Below are 17,474 nucleotides of genomic sequence, written 5' to 3'. Positions count from 1 at the left end.
TCACTTAGTCAGGACAATCTTCCAGATATACAGTTTTTCTCTTTGTAAAGGTTGAATTAGTTGGATTAAAGGATCTGCAGTTTGAGAGCCTCTTCAATGAAAACCAAGTTTTTAACCTTTAAAAATGTCCATGCTGTTTTTTATATAATACGAGACATATCATGAGTAAAATCGCCATGAATGAGTAGTTTCATACTAGAACTGCAGTGAAACAATGATTGTCTCATAAAAACAGATTCAGACAGACAGGGTTTCATATGTCTCATATGTCACATACCGAAGGAACCAGTCCAGTCAGCTTGGAGACATGAGGGGCGGGCAACCTTGAATGAATGAAGCAAAGTGAACTTTATTGTCCTTTTAAGGGAAATATTTCTTGGGCACAGTGCTACAGTCCATTGCTTCATTGTATTAAAAATACATTATTACACACAATAAAAACATAATCTCTAAAAACAGAAACAACACAGACCAACAACATCACATAAAAAATATCCAAGCTGACAAACAACAAGCTTTTTGGGGTTTTCTTGTTTTTAAGTAAGGATTGCACATCGCTCTCTTGCACTAGTGTTTATCAGTGTATAGCAGCTTAATGGAGGTTGGAACGAATGATATCTTCCAGCGCTTTAATCTACATTTTGGTATTGAAAATCTTCTCCCTGATGGGAGAAGTTTCTATTCTGAGAACGGGGGATGACTTGAGTCAGAAGAGGTTTAGCTTGTTTCACTATTGCGTTGTTGTAAAGTCTTTCTATGGACTCATATTTTCTCATGTTGAAAATCTTCATCACTCTATGTAGATGCTCCACAGCTTGTTTTTCAGTTGTATTGTAAGATTACCAAACCAAGTAGTGATTCCTTATCTAATGATAATTGTTCTGTAGAAAATCAGCGTGATCTGCCTCAACCTCCCTAAAAAATGTGTTTTCCAGCAGTAGGTTGTCCGTATGGACCCCTAGGATAGCCACCTGACAGACGGTTTAATCTTTGACCACCAGCTCATGTGTGGTCACTTGTCAGCTACCATTTCTCTTGTTCTTGACACATTTAAAATTACACCAATTAATGAAGGTGTTGATCTTGTCAGACTGAGGAGTCCATACCCCTGTGCAAAAGACACACAATTGCTCTGTCATCTGCAAATTTCAAAATATAATTGTTTGGATGTACTCTATTACAATACTTTGTCAGAGTTTGAATTAGCACAACCAGTAACATGGTACCAGGCACTTCCATTTGCAATCTAAGAAACAACAAACAACTGAAAGATGCAAACAGTGCTAACCACTCTGATATCCCAGCTGCCGGTTTTGATGCACGATGAAAAATAATCATTTTAATCGACTCTGCTCTTTCACCCGTCACCAAAACATTGTCAGACCAGTGAGCCAAGTTTGCATTAGCACAGCCACTAACGCTGTTTCAGCCACTGCCAGTTGCAATACACTACACAAACTACTACTATTCTGATCCCATCTGTCCACATACTGTACATACATGTAGTAAGCCCAGTATTTCCTATACAAGCAAATTTAAGAAAACACATGCAAATTGCCAAAATACAATACATCTTCACAACATTGACACAACACATGTGCTGCAAACATACACAGCACAACCAAATTGATTATTTCCCAACACCACTGAAGAGTAGCCAACTTCAATTTCTCCAAATGTCAGAAAGCATTGAACAAGAACCGTGTCCCAGATTCAGATTTCCGTTGTCATCTGTGCTACTTGCAGTGTGTTTCTGTATTTGGTTGTGTTGTGTGCATTTGCAGTATGTTTGTCTGTAAGGTTGTGTGTTAAGATTTTGTCTCAATTTGCTTGTATTTTGTCTAGTTGCATCTGAACTGCAGTGTGTTATTTAACAGGGACAATACTCAATACATATATTGTGCCAGATTTAGCTGTAGGCTAATTTTTATCTGTTGTCCCTGGGCACAGACAATGGTAAACAACATGGGAGCAAGGCGGGCATTTGTAAAAACTCCTAAATACAATAACATCTGTACAGTGAGTAGAGTACCCAATTAAAATACATACAATTTCATATGCTATCATCGAGATTGTATATAGTAATCTTTTCTTGTGGTAGATCTTGTAGATATTGAGCCAATTTTAGAATAATGAATGTTGAGGTTGATTGGGCTTGACAGGTAGATTTAAACCCACCCAGGTAGATAAAATCACAGGGTTTCATTTTATGTAAATCTTTAATGTGGGAGTTCCTGTCCTACTGAAATCAGTCCGGGATCCTTTGTCTCCTGAGCCTGCCTGTGAATATGTCGAGCAAATGAGATAACAAGTTCTGATCCCACTGGGTCTCACTCTGTCACGTCTGCATAATCCCACTGGAGGAGGGGGAGAAGTGAATCCAGAATGTGGTTAATGGTGTCAGTGGTGGGATTTAAAATCCGGTGAGGTTCCAGTGAGGCAAAGCTGGACAACAGGGCTCTTTGCCAAAACAATTTAATTAACAAAGAGGAGAAAATCTAATTCAGATAAAGCAAAGTCACTCAAATAGATAAAACAATAACAAGACTGGAGATTATAAATATGCTAATGGCTCTTTGAGGCTGCACTTAGCCACAATGCTGATTGTAGCATCAGCACCAACATGCTTACTGGCTTTGACAAATGCTTGTGTACAGTATGTTTATTATGTTCACCTCTTTAGTTTAGTTTAGAATTATCTCTAAAGTACAACTAAAGAAAGGAAGGATACTACCTGTATAGGCATTTGGGCATAAGTGTGTTAGACTGGAAGTGAATGCAGTTTGCTCTAGGGGAGACATGAATGTTGGAGTCATGTCAAGCTCATCCATCCTGTAGATGTTGAAATACTGGTGGAACATTGCCTGTAACAATATCCTATCACGAGTGTCGCTAAAAAAATAATGGTTGTGTCGCTTGTATCTGGAATAAACACAACACAAACTTTTGAACATTTAGCAGATATGAAATCACTGCAATTTTTACTTGTTCATAGATAGGACTTAATAACTGGCTGTAAAACAAGGACTAGAAGATAATTTCATCCAAAACTAGCCATATGGTGTTTGTCAATTAACAGCTCAAAGGGGTTCTAGTTTCAAATCAAGTACAGAGTTTGAATTTTAACTCTTTTTTAGAACAAAACAGAAGGTACAGACAAGTCAACAATAATTTTCTGGTCAATAATACATGCGTTTTATAGGTAATAGAGCATAGAGGCTTGGATAAAAGAAAGGCACTCTACAGTATAATTTGTGCATATGTGATGCATCTGTATGACTGCTGATATGAGCTTGTATTGTTTTGTGTGTCAACACTACTTCCTAAATCCTAGGAGTATATTATGGAGTGTTTTACTGGCTTAAATGGGCATAGCTGATGACTAATAAGGTTCACACAGGGAAACTCCACCAGCTTCCTTTCCCGAGAACAGCTATAAAGAAGGTGTGTCTTGCTGTATGATTCAGTGCGAGTGAGCTGCATACAGATGCTGTTTTTCACTAATTACGACTATTGTAAGTCTGAACTCGAGATATACAAAAAGTATAAAAAGATGGAAACAGATGGTGGGAGAATTGCTTCGCTGATATACAACTCATCATGTGCTATCTATCCATTCATAGAGTTGTGCGTTGAGTACGTGTGCAGGCAGTGGGGCGGCAAGAGAGAGTGAAAAAGAGACAGGAATGAGAGACAGGCTGGTACTTCATGTACCGCTGCTGTCTCTGCTGCCTCATACAGTAGCATTAGGCTACATTATTTATCCAGTGCCGTGTCTCGTGTGTAGAGCACCATTCAGACAGAACAGTGAAAGCCTTCACTACAGTACAGCAGGAGTGATTAAGTACCTCTCCCTCTCTCTCTTCATCTCTCTCTCACACACACAGGCTTACACATTATTCTCATGACTTACATTCATTTCCTAGAGACTTTCTCAAACCTTAACTACTAAGCCTGATGTAAACCCTTATCCTGACTTAAACCTAACATTACCCTATAACCTTAAAACATGTCTTAGACTTTAATGATTTAGGTTTTTGGGACATGCTTTTTTGTTCCCATTAGGAAGAGAAGTCCCCACAATGTGTAAACAGATGAAGGTCCCCAGTAATACCTGGACAATACACACAGACACACACATACTGTACACACTGCCATACTCTGTCCAGGGTGCTGACAGAAAACACACCAAACACCTCACAGAGAGCTTTCTATCTATAGTCATCAGCTCCAGACTATGTTTTGGTTTTGATTCCTGCTCTATATCGACCAGATTACTCTTGGTTTTTTCTATGCAAACAGAACTGTGATGAGTCTGCAACAAAGGTGGCTATTTTCAGAGGGCTATTGGAAAAACTATGCTGGGAGACTATAAAGGGCATCTAAAGGGAGCTCTGATTGGATCACAGCCATATTGTTTCTGTGGGTATGGTCGGGTTTTTACAGCAAGCTGAGGTAAACCCCTGTGGCTCTTGATCTGTTGAACCGTTTGTCCACATCCTGAGAACAGATGACTGTTATCTCTCACCTCTGTTTGTACCACTTGACTTAGAAGAGCATTATACTGTAGTTTGGCATGTTTGTGTGTAATTATTACTTAAATTACAAACAGTGTAATGGATGGGACTACTTCAACCTTTCATGGTATACCTAGTACAGAATTGTGTCTGGTCTTGTTTGTTTGATGTGAATTACCCCACAGATCATGTTCCAACTGTGTTAATTGAATTTCTAAACAGACACATAAACTGATTTTTACCCTCTTGGAGGCTTAATTAACTTGTGAGCCACACGTTGCTTATTTACACATCTAGCAGGCACAGAGCTGCATTAACATTCATTTGGAGTTGTGTGTCTGGCTTACTGGCAAATCTAGCCCAACATTTTGCTGTTTTTCCTCCTAGTTTCTAACTTTGTCTGTCGTTTGCTGCTGGGCTGCTGCCTGCTGTGTCTGAAAACGATTGATGACTGAGACTGAACCAAAACAGAAAGTTGCAGGCCGGAAAATTCTCAACAATGAGATAAAAGACACTTTAAACTGTGTGCAGCTGAGCCTGGTGATTACACTCAGTGGGTTCGTCCCTACGAGCGTCTTCTTTCACATACACACAGTCATTTGATCCATTGTTGATGTAAAAAAGTTGATTATAGCGGCCGTGACAGTTTTATTATTTAGAAATAGATAAAATGAAAAGCACGTATTGTGATCAGGATTTTTCTGGACGTATTTTTCAGTTTGTCAGTGATTTGGTCCAGTCTGCATTTGTGCTGCCACTCAGAGTGGAAAAAGCTGGATATTTTATCCATTACTTGTCGCTATTTCAATTTCTCTGCTTGCTTGTCTGCTTAGTACTTGTATGCACTGTCTACGCACGCAGCATGCAGTGTACAAGTCACAATTTTTACCTGTTCTTTCCATATACCCTGATATACCCTCAAAGGTACCAACTGGGGGCCCACAATCCCTTGCTGGGGAACTAAACTGGGCAACACAAAGTATAATTCAAACACAGTTGCAGTGTACACACTGTTAGTTTATTTGCCTGAAGCCAAAAATCTATTGGTAAATTTGTTTTTCTTTCTGCTGCATTGTTTCAAATGACTACAGTTGCTGTAACACTTTGTTTTTATTATTATGCTATTTGTTCTTCCCCTCAGCTTCGTATCTATCCTCTTCTCCACTGCTGCACCACCTCATTAAAGTTTCATCTAAGCCTGTCTATTCTTCCAGTCGAACTTCAGACAACTAAAAAACGCTGCAAAACAAACAAGAGAAGCTTCATATCCTTGTGAATCACCTGGGCATGGTGAATACTTTTTTTTTTAATACCTTTAGCTTATTCTAATCGTGTTGTAATACAAAAATGACTACATTACTACATTTGTTCTCCCCTGACAATGATTTAATATCATTTTGAAAAGCCAAAAAATACAGGATGTAGTAAGGACTTTGCCAAACGTCAGGGTTTGATGAATTAACTTTATTGCAGCGATGTGATTTTGGTTGCAGTAACCAGTCTCACTCAACCCATCAGGAGCTTTTATCCAACCACAGAGACAGCTGGGTGGAGAGGGAGCCTGAAAGAAAGAGGAAGCCCATCCTGTTGTTCTATATATATACCCCCAATCCCAATAGTGGCTGTGCTTCTATGCTGCAGCCTGCCAGCCAGCGCAAAAGCCCAGCAGTCCAGCTCGATAAGGAGCCTCTTTGTCTGGCTCTATAGCTCCCAACAGGGGTTCAGTCGATGCTGTATAACACAGAGGGTTCAAAACACTAGAGCACACTGTTACTTTACAGGCCAGAGGTGAAACATTTGCACTTGTTCTACATGTTGTGAAACTGCGATGAAGAAGGAAGAAAGATACTTGCATCACTTGTGTTTGCTGTAATGATACACTACCTCCTGTGAGGCTGGAAGAGTGAAGGGAGTCTCAGTGATACTGTGATTGTGCTCTTCTTTCCTTGTTTTCATGAAGACTCACTGTAGAGACCTGGCAGGAAGTGTTTGCGGTAAAGGGAAACTGCAGAGGGGTGCTGAGCGAGAAAGCAACTGATATGTTATGGTGTGTTCGTCTCACTGTTGAAGAGAATGTCACGTTCATTTTAGTTCCCACAGACTCCCGAGATCCACCTGGTGGGATTCAGAGGGCACATTTTAACCCATTATCCAATACTGGTGCTCAGTCACCACTTTAAAATGCACAACACCAGCTTTTTTGTTGACTTCCCTCCAGGCTCCCATTTTGTTTCCTTCATTTCATTTCAGTCTGAAAAAATGATTATTGCATAGCCCATTGGTACGCACTTCATCACTATGAACATTTGGTCACCTGGTCTTTTACCATCACACTTACATTATTGTCATGTAGCAATGCAGTAGAATTAAAATGACAGGAAATGAACTAATAGCCTATTTGTATGTAGGCCTATACATTACACATAACATAACCTTCCACATAATTTACCCATCATTAATGATAAATGTGACTTCTTTTTTTTTTTTGCATTCCTCAGTGTAATGGATCTGTGTATCACTTGGTTAAAACATGAAATAAATTCAAAAAATTCTTAATAAATTTATGTTTTGACCCCTTGCAGGGCGTCACATGAAGCAGTAAACACAAAGCTGATGTGGCAAAATTTTGAGAAATGGGGCAACATTATCATGAGAATAGCGTTTGGCTTGAAACGCTCCACTTTGTTTACCAGCTGGTGTCTAATTTTGTCTTTTTGTTTTATGGGGCTGGGCAGGTATATTAGGATACAATGGTTTTTATCAGAAACAAACATCCGTCTGCAGGAAATGACACTGATGGAACCAAAATAGTAGAGTCATAAAATCTAAACAATGAGAAACTGTAACTGTCATTCACGGTGGCTCCATCACTACAAGTTACACTTTTGACATTACCCATAGTCATTTGATCCTTCGTTTATATAAAATCTTGACTTAATGCAGCTTTAAAGTTCACTATGTTACAAGACCAACCAACACACTTAAACTCCTTTACAGTCTAATCATCATTTCTCTCCTGCAAACAGAAATAGATTGCAGAAAGAAGAGTAGAAAAGTCACTTATAAATGAATGTCACAGTAATACTCCTTCAATCGATCTTTTCTAAAAACAGAAACAAATCTCCTGTTTTCTAATTCTCTTTTTTCTCCTTCCATTTGTTTTGTTTTTTTCTTACAAATCCCACCACAGGGTCTGCTGTTGCAGAACACCTGAAGCAAGCATGAAAAGTGTCTCGCTCTGGCGCACTTCAGCAGAGCAGATGTTTGTTGTCAGAGGAGCTTGTGCATGTGTATTCGTCTTTAAAGGGGCACTTCACTGGCTTAACAGAGCAGGTGCAGTTTAATAGCCAACTGTTTGAAAACAGTTGTGTGGTATTCTCTCCAGTTTCTTGTAGAAAATGATCCTAATGATGTTGTCAGCGTGGGAATAGAGATGACAAAGGATGCTTTTTAGTGTGTTTTTATGTGGGAAATGTAGGATCCAGTGTTTTTAAAGCCTGACCTAAGACTAGATAGAGACTGCGTTGGGATACTTGTGTAATTTTCACCATGTATTTTTAATCCACTCCATGTAAGTGCACCACTAAATTTATGGAGTAGACTCCCCCTTTGAAGACAGTTTGACAGTTTGAAATATGAAGCAGTAGCTGCTCATGAGTGGACAGAACTGGACTTTAGGCTACAGTGACAACCTGAAATACTTCAAGAGACACAAAGTGGTCTCTCAGAACTACCACTTCTCATCCCATCCTCTGTGGTTTCCTTTTTAGCAGCCCTTTGTTCCCCTGTCTTTTCACCCTCTGCTAGGGAAAAGCTGACCAGACTAGACTGAACGGTCACGTGTACGAGTGTGCGGATGCCTTATGTGAGTGGGTATGTAATGTAGGGTGTTTGTCCCCAGCGGCATGCAAGGACGGGACAACTACGCAGAGTGTGTTCTGAGCTGTGAAGTGGGTGTCTGTCAGGATAACAACAACACTGTGGGATGTATGATAAGGGCACATATACACACACCAGCATAGGCTGTGTTCCTCCTCACCCACAAAACTCTGACTCCAGCCCCCCTCAGGCACTGCCATGAGAAGCTCACTGCTTCCTATAAATAAAACACTCGCAAATTGCTCAGATACACATAGACAGATACACACACACATGCCACAACACATGACAAATGTCAACTTTAGCCATTAATCACAAGGACTTTCGTGACAGAAATCTTATTTTAAATATTCGCTGCTCTATTCTGCTTTTTTTCTGTCTCACTCAACAAATAATGTATCACAGAGTTTCCCTCAGACACTACAGCAAGGAGGCTCTGCTGATTGATGGCAGTGTGAGATGTGGCAAGGTGTCAGTTGGGGACGCACATTTTTCCCTGACTCAAACACAAGACAGCAGAGTGCACGCACGCACTCACGCACGCACGGACGCACGCACACAAATCAGAAACCTTTAAGACTTAATCCATCACACCAGGACTGACAGACTGATTTGAAAAGAGAGAAAAGAGAACCCCAGGGGACAAAATAACAGAAAATAAATAAAGAAAGAAAATATAGAAAAGCCACATGGAGACACATGCAAACTTACGCAGGAGCCCAAATACACACACACACACACACACACACACATCTAAAAGACTCAGGCGGTCAAAAGCTGGCTGTGTACCCCTCTGAGACAGGACCCAGGTGAATCCAAGTGATGCTGGCACACAACTCTTCACAATGGCCCAGATAAACAAAGAAAACACACATACACACACACTATGGTCCAGCACAGGGCTTATATAATGTATTTTCCACTAACATGGTAACTGCACACTCATCTTCCCTGGGGTGAACTCATGCTCAGCTGGAGCAGACATGAATGCTGGGAGATGTTGAAGAGGGGAGAGGAGGGGGCTTGAGAGGAGCACTGACCAGCCTCCTCAAGACCAGCAGGTCTAACGGAAGGGCAGGAGGCAATAACAAGGTCACGACAGGAAGTGCACACACACACACACACACACACACACACATGTGAACAACCACTGAGGCACGAGCTTCTAGCCATGTGAATAGACGTTCAATCAATTCTGTTCTTGTTCTTGTATTCACCCATATACACAGCTGAGATTGTGTGCAGAGATGACCTGTGTCCTCTTTACACATGGTATTTCCAAGGTCATCTGCTGTGTCATCACACCCCGCTGGCCTCCAGCACATGAGACTCAACATCTCTCACTCTCTCTTTCCGTGTACAACTGTTTCATATTTCTCTACGCAGAGAGCAGCTCGGGATCACGTATCACATTAGTGTAGCTCGGCACCGGAGCTCCATGTTTACCGATCTATCACTTCCTCTATTATACCACTCCCTTATCTCGGGCAGAGGAGCTGGGAGCGAGTGAGTGTGAAGGAAGAGAGAGAAGGATGGTGTCTGTTGACCTCACCTTTAAAACATCTCGGAGCTCATGTTAAGTTGTTTATGATCTAAAAGCTTGAGAAACAGAATCAGAGATCTGACTAAGTCCGTGACTCCAACGCCACATCAAATATTATCGTTAAACCAGCTGGTGAAATCTAAAACATGAGAGGAGTTGTGAATGTGAAGGTTTGTGTGTAACCTTGGAAACGATGCTTTGACAAAACTCAAGTAGTTTTTTTTCCAGAGTTTTCAAACACATCTTGTAGGTCTTCTCCAGTTGACAGTTTGTCATGGAGATAATACTTTGAAGACTATTTTACATTATACTTTGCTTATGAAGTTAATTCCATGTTATCAACAATATGTCACAGATCTACTCATACTACTACTCTACTCTACTTATTTAGTCACTTTTGATTTAAAGGACATAATTCTATTTTTTGGATGTAAATTATTCACAGTACCTTGTTATTTTTCATATTTTGTTAAATAAATGTTACCTTCTGAAATGTCAAGTCTTTAAAGTAGTAGCATGCCTTGTCTTTTACAAATGCAACAACTCTTGCACCCTTTAGGTCATACAAAGATACAAAAACTGCATTATTACACTGAAATAAGACATATGGATCCTTAATAAAAGTTTTTATTCTCTTCTTTTTGTAGTCATATTCATTTGTTATTTCTATTCAGAGTCAGTGAGTGAGTGCTTTGACACCACTCATGCTTCTGCCTGCCTCCTCCACACTGAATATATAGACTATACATACAGGTCAGCTGTGAAGGGCCCTGGCTATGACCACATACTGCTCCTCCGTACATTGTAGACTACGACACCATCTTCCAGCCTGTGCCAGAGGGCAGAGCATACACAGGAAGGAGGGCAACCATGCAAAGCTAAATAATGCAGAGGCTCAGTCTCCACATTATGACCTAGTAAATGGTTGGTTATACAAACACGCAGACCCTCTTAGGCTGCCCCGTCTGACAGCACAATCTGTAGGATGAATTGACCAGCTCTTGTGAACTCATTTATTGCCGTCACGACCTGGGTCAGTTCTCTCAGCATTTTAACTTCTATAACTCCAGGGAATAAACTCTGTCTGGACTGGGTGTGTTAGGGGGGAAAAGGTTTTGGCATTTTGAGGAAATTCCTTCCTCTGAGTTGAGTGCATTCCAGTCTGATATTGTTGATAAGGTAGGCTATTGCTGTAGGCTACATGTTGTCTTGAGGATAACTAACTAAAGTGTTATATGAAGGAGTAAGGGGCAATGACGATAGGCTATTGTCATGTAACTCCACAAACTGAATGTGTCTCTCATGCTGTAGGCCTGGGTGTTGACAGCTTTAGCTTTAAAGACAGCACAGTGAGTGCTACTCTCCACACCAGACAGACAAACAATCACACACATCCAATGTTTTGCATCAGGAACCTTCACATCTGCTCCATATCCAGATTTAAGAATGACTCCAACTTCATACACTGAGGTAAATCTGCAGTATGGGCTATGTGGCCCCACTACTGGCCAGTCTAACTTCTGCACACATGTAGCCTAGACTACACTGTATGTGTCAGGGACAGAGTAAGCAGCCCCCAAACATTCGTGTCACACATTCAAAGTAAGCAACCCCCTCGGCGTCCCACCCTACCTTCGGTGTGGCAAGTGGAGGACAGGATGGTGCTCGGAGGGCGGAAGAGGTACGGGAGATAACGGGAAAAACATTTCATCTTCTCCTGCGATGCTTGCCGACGGGTGAAAAGCGTTGCGTTGCGGGCTCCACATCCGCACTGCCACCGCGACAGACAGCCACAGAAGAACCAGGGGGGTGCGGGAAAGGGAAAGGAGGCTCTGTCCGCGGCGCAGGGGGCTATGACAGCATCACTTCTCGCAGGCAGACAGCGCAGGGATGCAGGCAGTCAGTTAGTCAGGCAGTCAGGCAGCAGCAGCAGCAGGGCTCCGGTGGTAACTGCGCTCCGCCCGGGGAGCAAACAGCGCACGGTGTCAGTGCGCCTCCGCGGTGTGTGTCGGCGGTTCCCTCAGTGGACGTAGTTGAGTGAGTGAGAGCAGGACAGGGGGTCGCCTGCCTCTGTCCGCTCAGATGGGAGGTCAACGTGTGCGTGGTCTGCCAGTGTAGACAGCCCTCTGGGATTTGTTTGGTCAGCTTGCTGGAGTGAAAAGAGCAATCACATAATGATTAAAGTGACCCACCGTTAAGATTAATTATAGGCTACTAACTCCATGGTGCTTATTTTGGTTTGGTGATTCAACTTTGGCACAGTCTACATGTTCCTCCTAAGGTGAAAGAAAAGTACTAGCCTATAAACATCTAGCCTACATTGTGTGATAAACACAGGCCAAAACTTGATGAATCATAGAGAAAACTTGATTTCAGCTGCTGAGCAGGTTATTGACTAATTGGGTTTGGCGCCATCTTTTGGTCATAGTAGGCTATAGGCTCATATGAGCAGCAAACGAGAGTTAAAACGCTGCAAAAATCAAACCAGTAATGGGCCTAATACATGTGAAGATTGTTTGTAGATTGTTAGCCTAATTAGGAGCAACAACAACAAAAACAAACAAAATAAAACTTTGTTTTTATGTAATATGGTCATAAAAAGTCCAGATGAACAATAAAACTGTATCCCACACACTGAATTCAAGTGTTAGACCTATACGCACCTGTGTTTGTTGTTAATACGACAAAATATAGCCCTAAGTGGTCGTGTTTCATCTTTATTCGTGTATTTTCATCCCGTTTATGTGGAGATCTCGCGAGACTTGAGTGTGAACTAATGCCAGCGGAAGTAGAACCCAAGTCTCTTTTCCGCCGGCCATAGAGGAGCTAAGGTTAGGGTAAGAATCGCTGCCATAAATTTCACTAAAGTTATCACCATCCATCCTCCTTTTAATGTCACTGTGAATCCGTATAAAAGCCTAAACACGTCTTAAACCTCCTCACAATCAAAATACGACCAATATTGACTCCAAGTTGGTGATAGATGAGTAAATAAAACCTCTCACTGTTGCGTCCCCCTGCTCGGTTCAGTAGCATCCGCATGTCGGCTAAGTTACGGCTTGCCGTGTGCTGCTGCTGCTAGCGAGTAATACAACTATACGACTATTTGTCTATTCGTCTGGTTTCTCCACGGCATGTGGGGTTCTGGACACTTATTTTCGAGTTGGGCAAAACTGTCGCTCCGGCTCGTCTGTTGTATTATGCTAACGCGTTAGCACCACTTAGTTAGCTTAGCATTCAGTCTTGAAGAAGCCAGCAGGAAAATGTGACAACTTGGAAGTTAAAAATGTAGTGTTGATCGCGTTAAAAGTTGTTTTTTTCTTGATCGATTAGATAAACGAGTGTAATGTTTCACACTGGAGTTGATAGTAGTGTAACGTGATTTGTTAGCATTACATTGCAAAGCTTATTTGAATTGTCTTTAAGATCTTGTCACATTTGCGCGTGTGATAACTCTAGTTTTCAGTGCAGCTTTTCTAACTTGACAATACGGTCGGTGGCGTTTGGTTAGTAACCTGTATGTTTTGTTTGCTTACAGCACCATGAAGCTCAATCCATTTGTAACCTCCTCCCGCCGCAAGAACCGCAAGAGGCATTTCAATGCCCCCTCACACATCAGGAGGAAGATCATGTCTTCTCCTCTGTCCAAGGAGCTTCGTCAGAAGTACAACGTGAGGTCCATGCCCATCCGCAAAGATGACGAAGTCCAGGTAATGCACCGAGGCTTATACAGTGTACAGTGTGCAGGCTGCACATGCTGGACTTGTCTGACATGCCTGTGCTGTTTACAAACAGGTTGTCCGTGGACACTACAAGGGCCAGCAGATTGGCAAAGTGGTCCAGGTCTACAGGAAAAAGTACGTCATCTACATCGAGCGTGTGCAGAGAGAAAAGGCCAACGGAACCACAGTCCATGTCGGCATCCACCCCAGCAAGGTGAGACAATGTTTTGCATGTGTGTAGTGAAATAAGTGGAAATTAGGTGTAAAAGTGAATCCAACCTTGTTCAACAGTGTGGGTAACATCAGGGAAGACAGTGAATACCAACCTGTGATCGAGCTCTGTGTACCTGTCATGATGCACAGTGAGATGTTCTTGTACTTTTTCTGTCATGTCTGAGGTGATGTGCAAATTGAGCTTTGTCAGACTAAGTGAGGCACAATTTGAATTGTGAAATATAATTTCCCTTTAGAGAGCAATGCCTGTTTTCCTTTACTCTGCTCTCGTTTGTAGGATTTTTGAAATTGATGTAGAGCTGGGTGGGCAGCAATTACCTAGTGTGTCATCTCCAGCATTAGATTGAAAATATCTGACACGTGTTTTATTTAAGGAGCCATTACCATATGATTGGTGTGTGATACAGTATTCAGTATTTGAGATTTTCATTCAACCTCACACTGACCATGGGCTATAATTAACGATGTAGGTGAGTTGGACTGTTGCATTACATTGGACAGTTTATAATTGTAGGTCCACCACATCAGCACTCAGCAAGGTCTCCAAGTTTCTTCAACATGATGGATCAATCACCACTGGATGTTGACTAGTTCTCTACAGACATCTTGTAGATAAAATAACCTAGACCTCCACTAGTTCACCACCAGTGTGTTGAGCTGATAACTGTTAGTGTGTATGTTATTTTTGACCAATATGAAGACTCTGAGAAATTAAGCCTCTTGTGGATTTGATGGTGACATAACATGTTGCAGATGTGCTGAACTCTGTTAGATTGAAGTGATTGTTTTTATAAATGCAATATGCTGATGAAGTAGGTGAGAGTAGAGAAACAGTTCATCCCTAGTCTTAGACCCCAAGCAGCTTTTAAATAAAGGGTATTTTAATACTACAGAGTAATGTAAAACTCAATGTAACCAGTTCAGGCTCCGATTTTATTATAAGGTGTCAGTGAAAAGTGTACTGTCACAAATTTCTCAGGAGCAGGTGTTAAAAGATCCTAGGATAGAAACCCCTTTGTGCTGTTTACCTGTCTGTGCCAGACACGTCAGTGTCTTAATCTTGTAATGTTGAATTTTGTGTCACAGAAGGAAACTGAAGTCTGTAGAGCTGGGTGGCATTTTCAAGGCATCTGGTGCTGTCTGCTCTATATTGATAAATGTTTGCTTATCTAAATGCACCAAAGAGGCAAACAAAGCTCATCAATTGAAAAGGGTGCTTTTAACAGACTTCTGACATGTCACAGTAAGAGAAGCTCAGTGTAAAATGTAAATTTAATGACTAAATTCACCTACTTGGACACATGAATAGGACAGGGACATTGTTAAAGTTAATAGTAGTGTCTTTGCTCTCCCTTATGTGGCAAGTCAGAGTTTCTGCTGTGAAAGAAGCCTGTTGGAGTCACGCTAGTTCCTCTGACAATCCTATTGTTGAACTCACTGCAGCAAACCTGCCAGTCCTAAAGTTTGTCCTTCCAAGCTGCTGAGGCTTTTAATCCCACCATCACATTTTCTGGTATTAATATTTGGCTGCAGGTAAGCCATAAAGTGACAGTCACCTAGATGCGATTGATGTAAACTCTACACAACAACATTTTGCTGTGCTCTCCCAGGTACACGTGAACTGACCAGTGCAAACTGTACCACTGGTCCTGCCAGTAGAGCATTTGGCTCTGCCATTGGGCCATTTTCACGTGTCTTAGCAGAAACGTTGCAGCTCCATAGTGATAATGATGCTTGTCTCACTGTTGAGCAAGGTTTCACAACACATGGGGCTCTGGAAATGGCACCTGGTGGGTGTATCACATGTATAGGCCGAGTCCTTTGTGGTGGCAACCTGGGTGACATCGAGACCCGGTCCTTTGCTGCATGAAGTTCTCCCTCTCCCCAAGCTTTCATATTTTAAAGAGTCACTGTAGGGAAAAGGAAGGAAGGGAGGTTTTAGAGTTTGATATGAGTGGGTTGTTTTTCTGTTAAATTGTGTGATTGCTAGAGTGAAGCATTTTATGTAACACAGGTTGGTGTTCGTCACCCCCAGTGTTGAATTGTTGAAAGGAGGGATTCTTGGTTAACCTTACTTGGCTGTTCAAAAAGTAACATTAAGTCCCATTCAATTACGATCTGCTGAAGTCAGTGGTGTCAGGCATATAAGAGCTTTGTTGATGGCACATTTGTTGCTTCAATTTTCAAAAATATTCACCTAAGAGTCATTTGGCCCTGTAACCACTGTAGATGTATATAGGTGGTTAGTGCAGTCATTAGAAACAGGTTGGGGACAAGCCTGTGATAATGTTCGAAGATATTTAAATGTCAGATAAGACAAACAATTGGCACACTTGTTTTTTACATATTGGTATCACTGAGATATTTGGCAACTTGTTCACTGACCCATTTTTTTCTGTTTGCAGGTGGTTATCACCAGGCTAAAGCTGGACAAGGACCGCAAGAAGATCCTGGAGCGCAAGGCCAAGTCTCGCGCCGATGGAAAGGAGAAGGGCAAATACAAGGAGGAAACCATTGAGAAGATGCAGGAGTAAAAATGATCTTTTGCTATCAATAAACTGTATAAATGGACCTCACTTTGTCTGTCTCATCTTTTAGCTGTGGAGCCTAAAGGATTTTGACATGGCATTATTTCATGTGTGTACATAAATTAATTTCAAATGAGCAGACCATACACTTGAGGTAGTCTGACACAAAGATAGTTGGTAGTCTCACCTGACACAAACTGTATTCATATTGAAAGGTCTGTAAAGAACCGACAAGCATAGAGAACATATTAACCACCAAACTTGAATCCAATGCTGGATGAGAGAAACACACTTTGGACATAGATAACCTGTGTTCTTCTGGGTGTTATATGTCGGAGTAAAAGTGCTGAAGAGTATGGGACCAAATATTATTTCTGTCCTGAACTTTGACAGATAAAGAGGCGTCAAAGGCTGAGTGGGACGATGGAAGGGCAGTCCAGAAATCATAAAAACTCACTGAAATTAACTTGCTTGAAATTTGTCACAAGACAATTGGCTTTATGCACAGCTGTGCTACTTCCTGAACTTCAGCCAGCTCCTTGTTTCCTGTCTTACATTATTGGACACATTCATTAATCCAGGTGTGTCTGACCATTGTTGTGAGGTCAGACACCTGGATTAATCAGTTTGCCCAATAATGTAAAACAGGAAATACAGGAGCTGGCTGAAGTTCAGGAAGTAGTGGAGCTGTGCTGTGCATAAAGCCTATTGCAGTAATATGCCACTGATGGATAAATTATCTTCCACACATTGGAATGATCATCTCAGGCTTCAGACATTAAAATGAGCAAGTGGAATAAAACACAGGCACAAACGCTTATTTTTTCTTTATATAAAACATGTGTAGTAGACTATAGCCTACCCTATTAATTATAGCCTACATTTGGTGTTTAAAGTCTAAATATATTCTTGTCTCTGTGTGTGTGTGTGTGACACAAACAAGACTATATGCAGAACATTAAAAAGAGAAGAAATGTATTATTTGCTTTTTTTTTTACTCTGAAAAAATTTAAATTGGGCACAAGCTTGTATATTAGGCAACACAAAATCC

General features: G+C 41.3%; 2 protein-coding genes across 3 annotated transcripts in view; one reads left to right on the top strand and one right to left on the bottom strand.

Annotated features, from left to right (window-relative positions):
- LOC146980101 (serine/threonine-protein phosphatase 2A 55 kDa regulatory subunit B beta isoform) overlaps window positions 1-12,107 on the bottom strand; it is a 44,844-nt gene extending 32,737 nt beyond the window's left edge. The window contains exon 1 of the mRNA XM_085788303.1: window positions 11,572-12,107. Coding sequence (XP_085644429.1) covers window positions 11,572-11,650 — 79 coding nt within the window. The 5' untranslated portion in view covers window positions 11,651-12,107. The remainder of the gene's footprint in view (window positions 1-11,571) is intronic.
- A 633-nt stretch (window positions 12,108-12,740) lies between these two features.
- On the top strand, window positions 12,741-16,466 carry rpl26 (ribosomal protein L26). 2 transcript variants are annotated; one of them, XM_085788306.1, is made up of 4 exons: window positions 12,741-12,770; window positions 13,478-13,649; window positions 13,735-13,875; window positions 16,301-16,466. In XM_085788306.1, the coding sequence occupies exons 2-4, from the start codon at window positions 13,482-13,484 to the stop codon at window positions 16,427-16,429; spliced, it is 438 nt and encodes a 145-aa protein (XP_085644432.1). In that variant the 5' UTR covers window positions 12,741-12,770; window positions 13,478-13,481; the 3' UTR covers window positions 16,430-16,466. The 2 variants fall into 2 exon arrangements, with proteins under 2 accessions (XP_085644432.1, XP_085644431.1); XM_085788305.1 differs by having other exon boundaries at window positions 12,741-12,776.
- The last annotated feature ends 1,008 nt before the right edge of the window (window positions 16,467-17,474 follow it).

The sequence above is a fragment of the Trachurus japonicus genome, chromosome 10 (assembly GCF_045865225.1).
Source record: "Trachurus japonicus isolate A0001 chromosome 10, Traja_1.0".
In the NCBI taxonomy this organism is placed as follows: Eukaryota; Metazoa; Chordata; class Actinopteri; order Carangiformes; family Carangidae; genus Trachurus; species Trachurus japonicus.
This window is presented reverse-complemented; position numbering and strand designations above follow the sequence as displayed.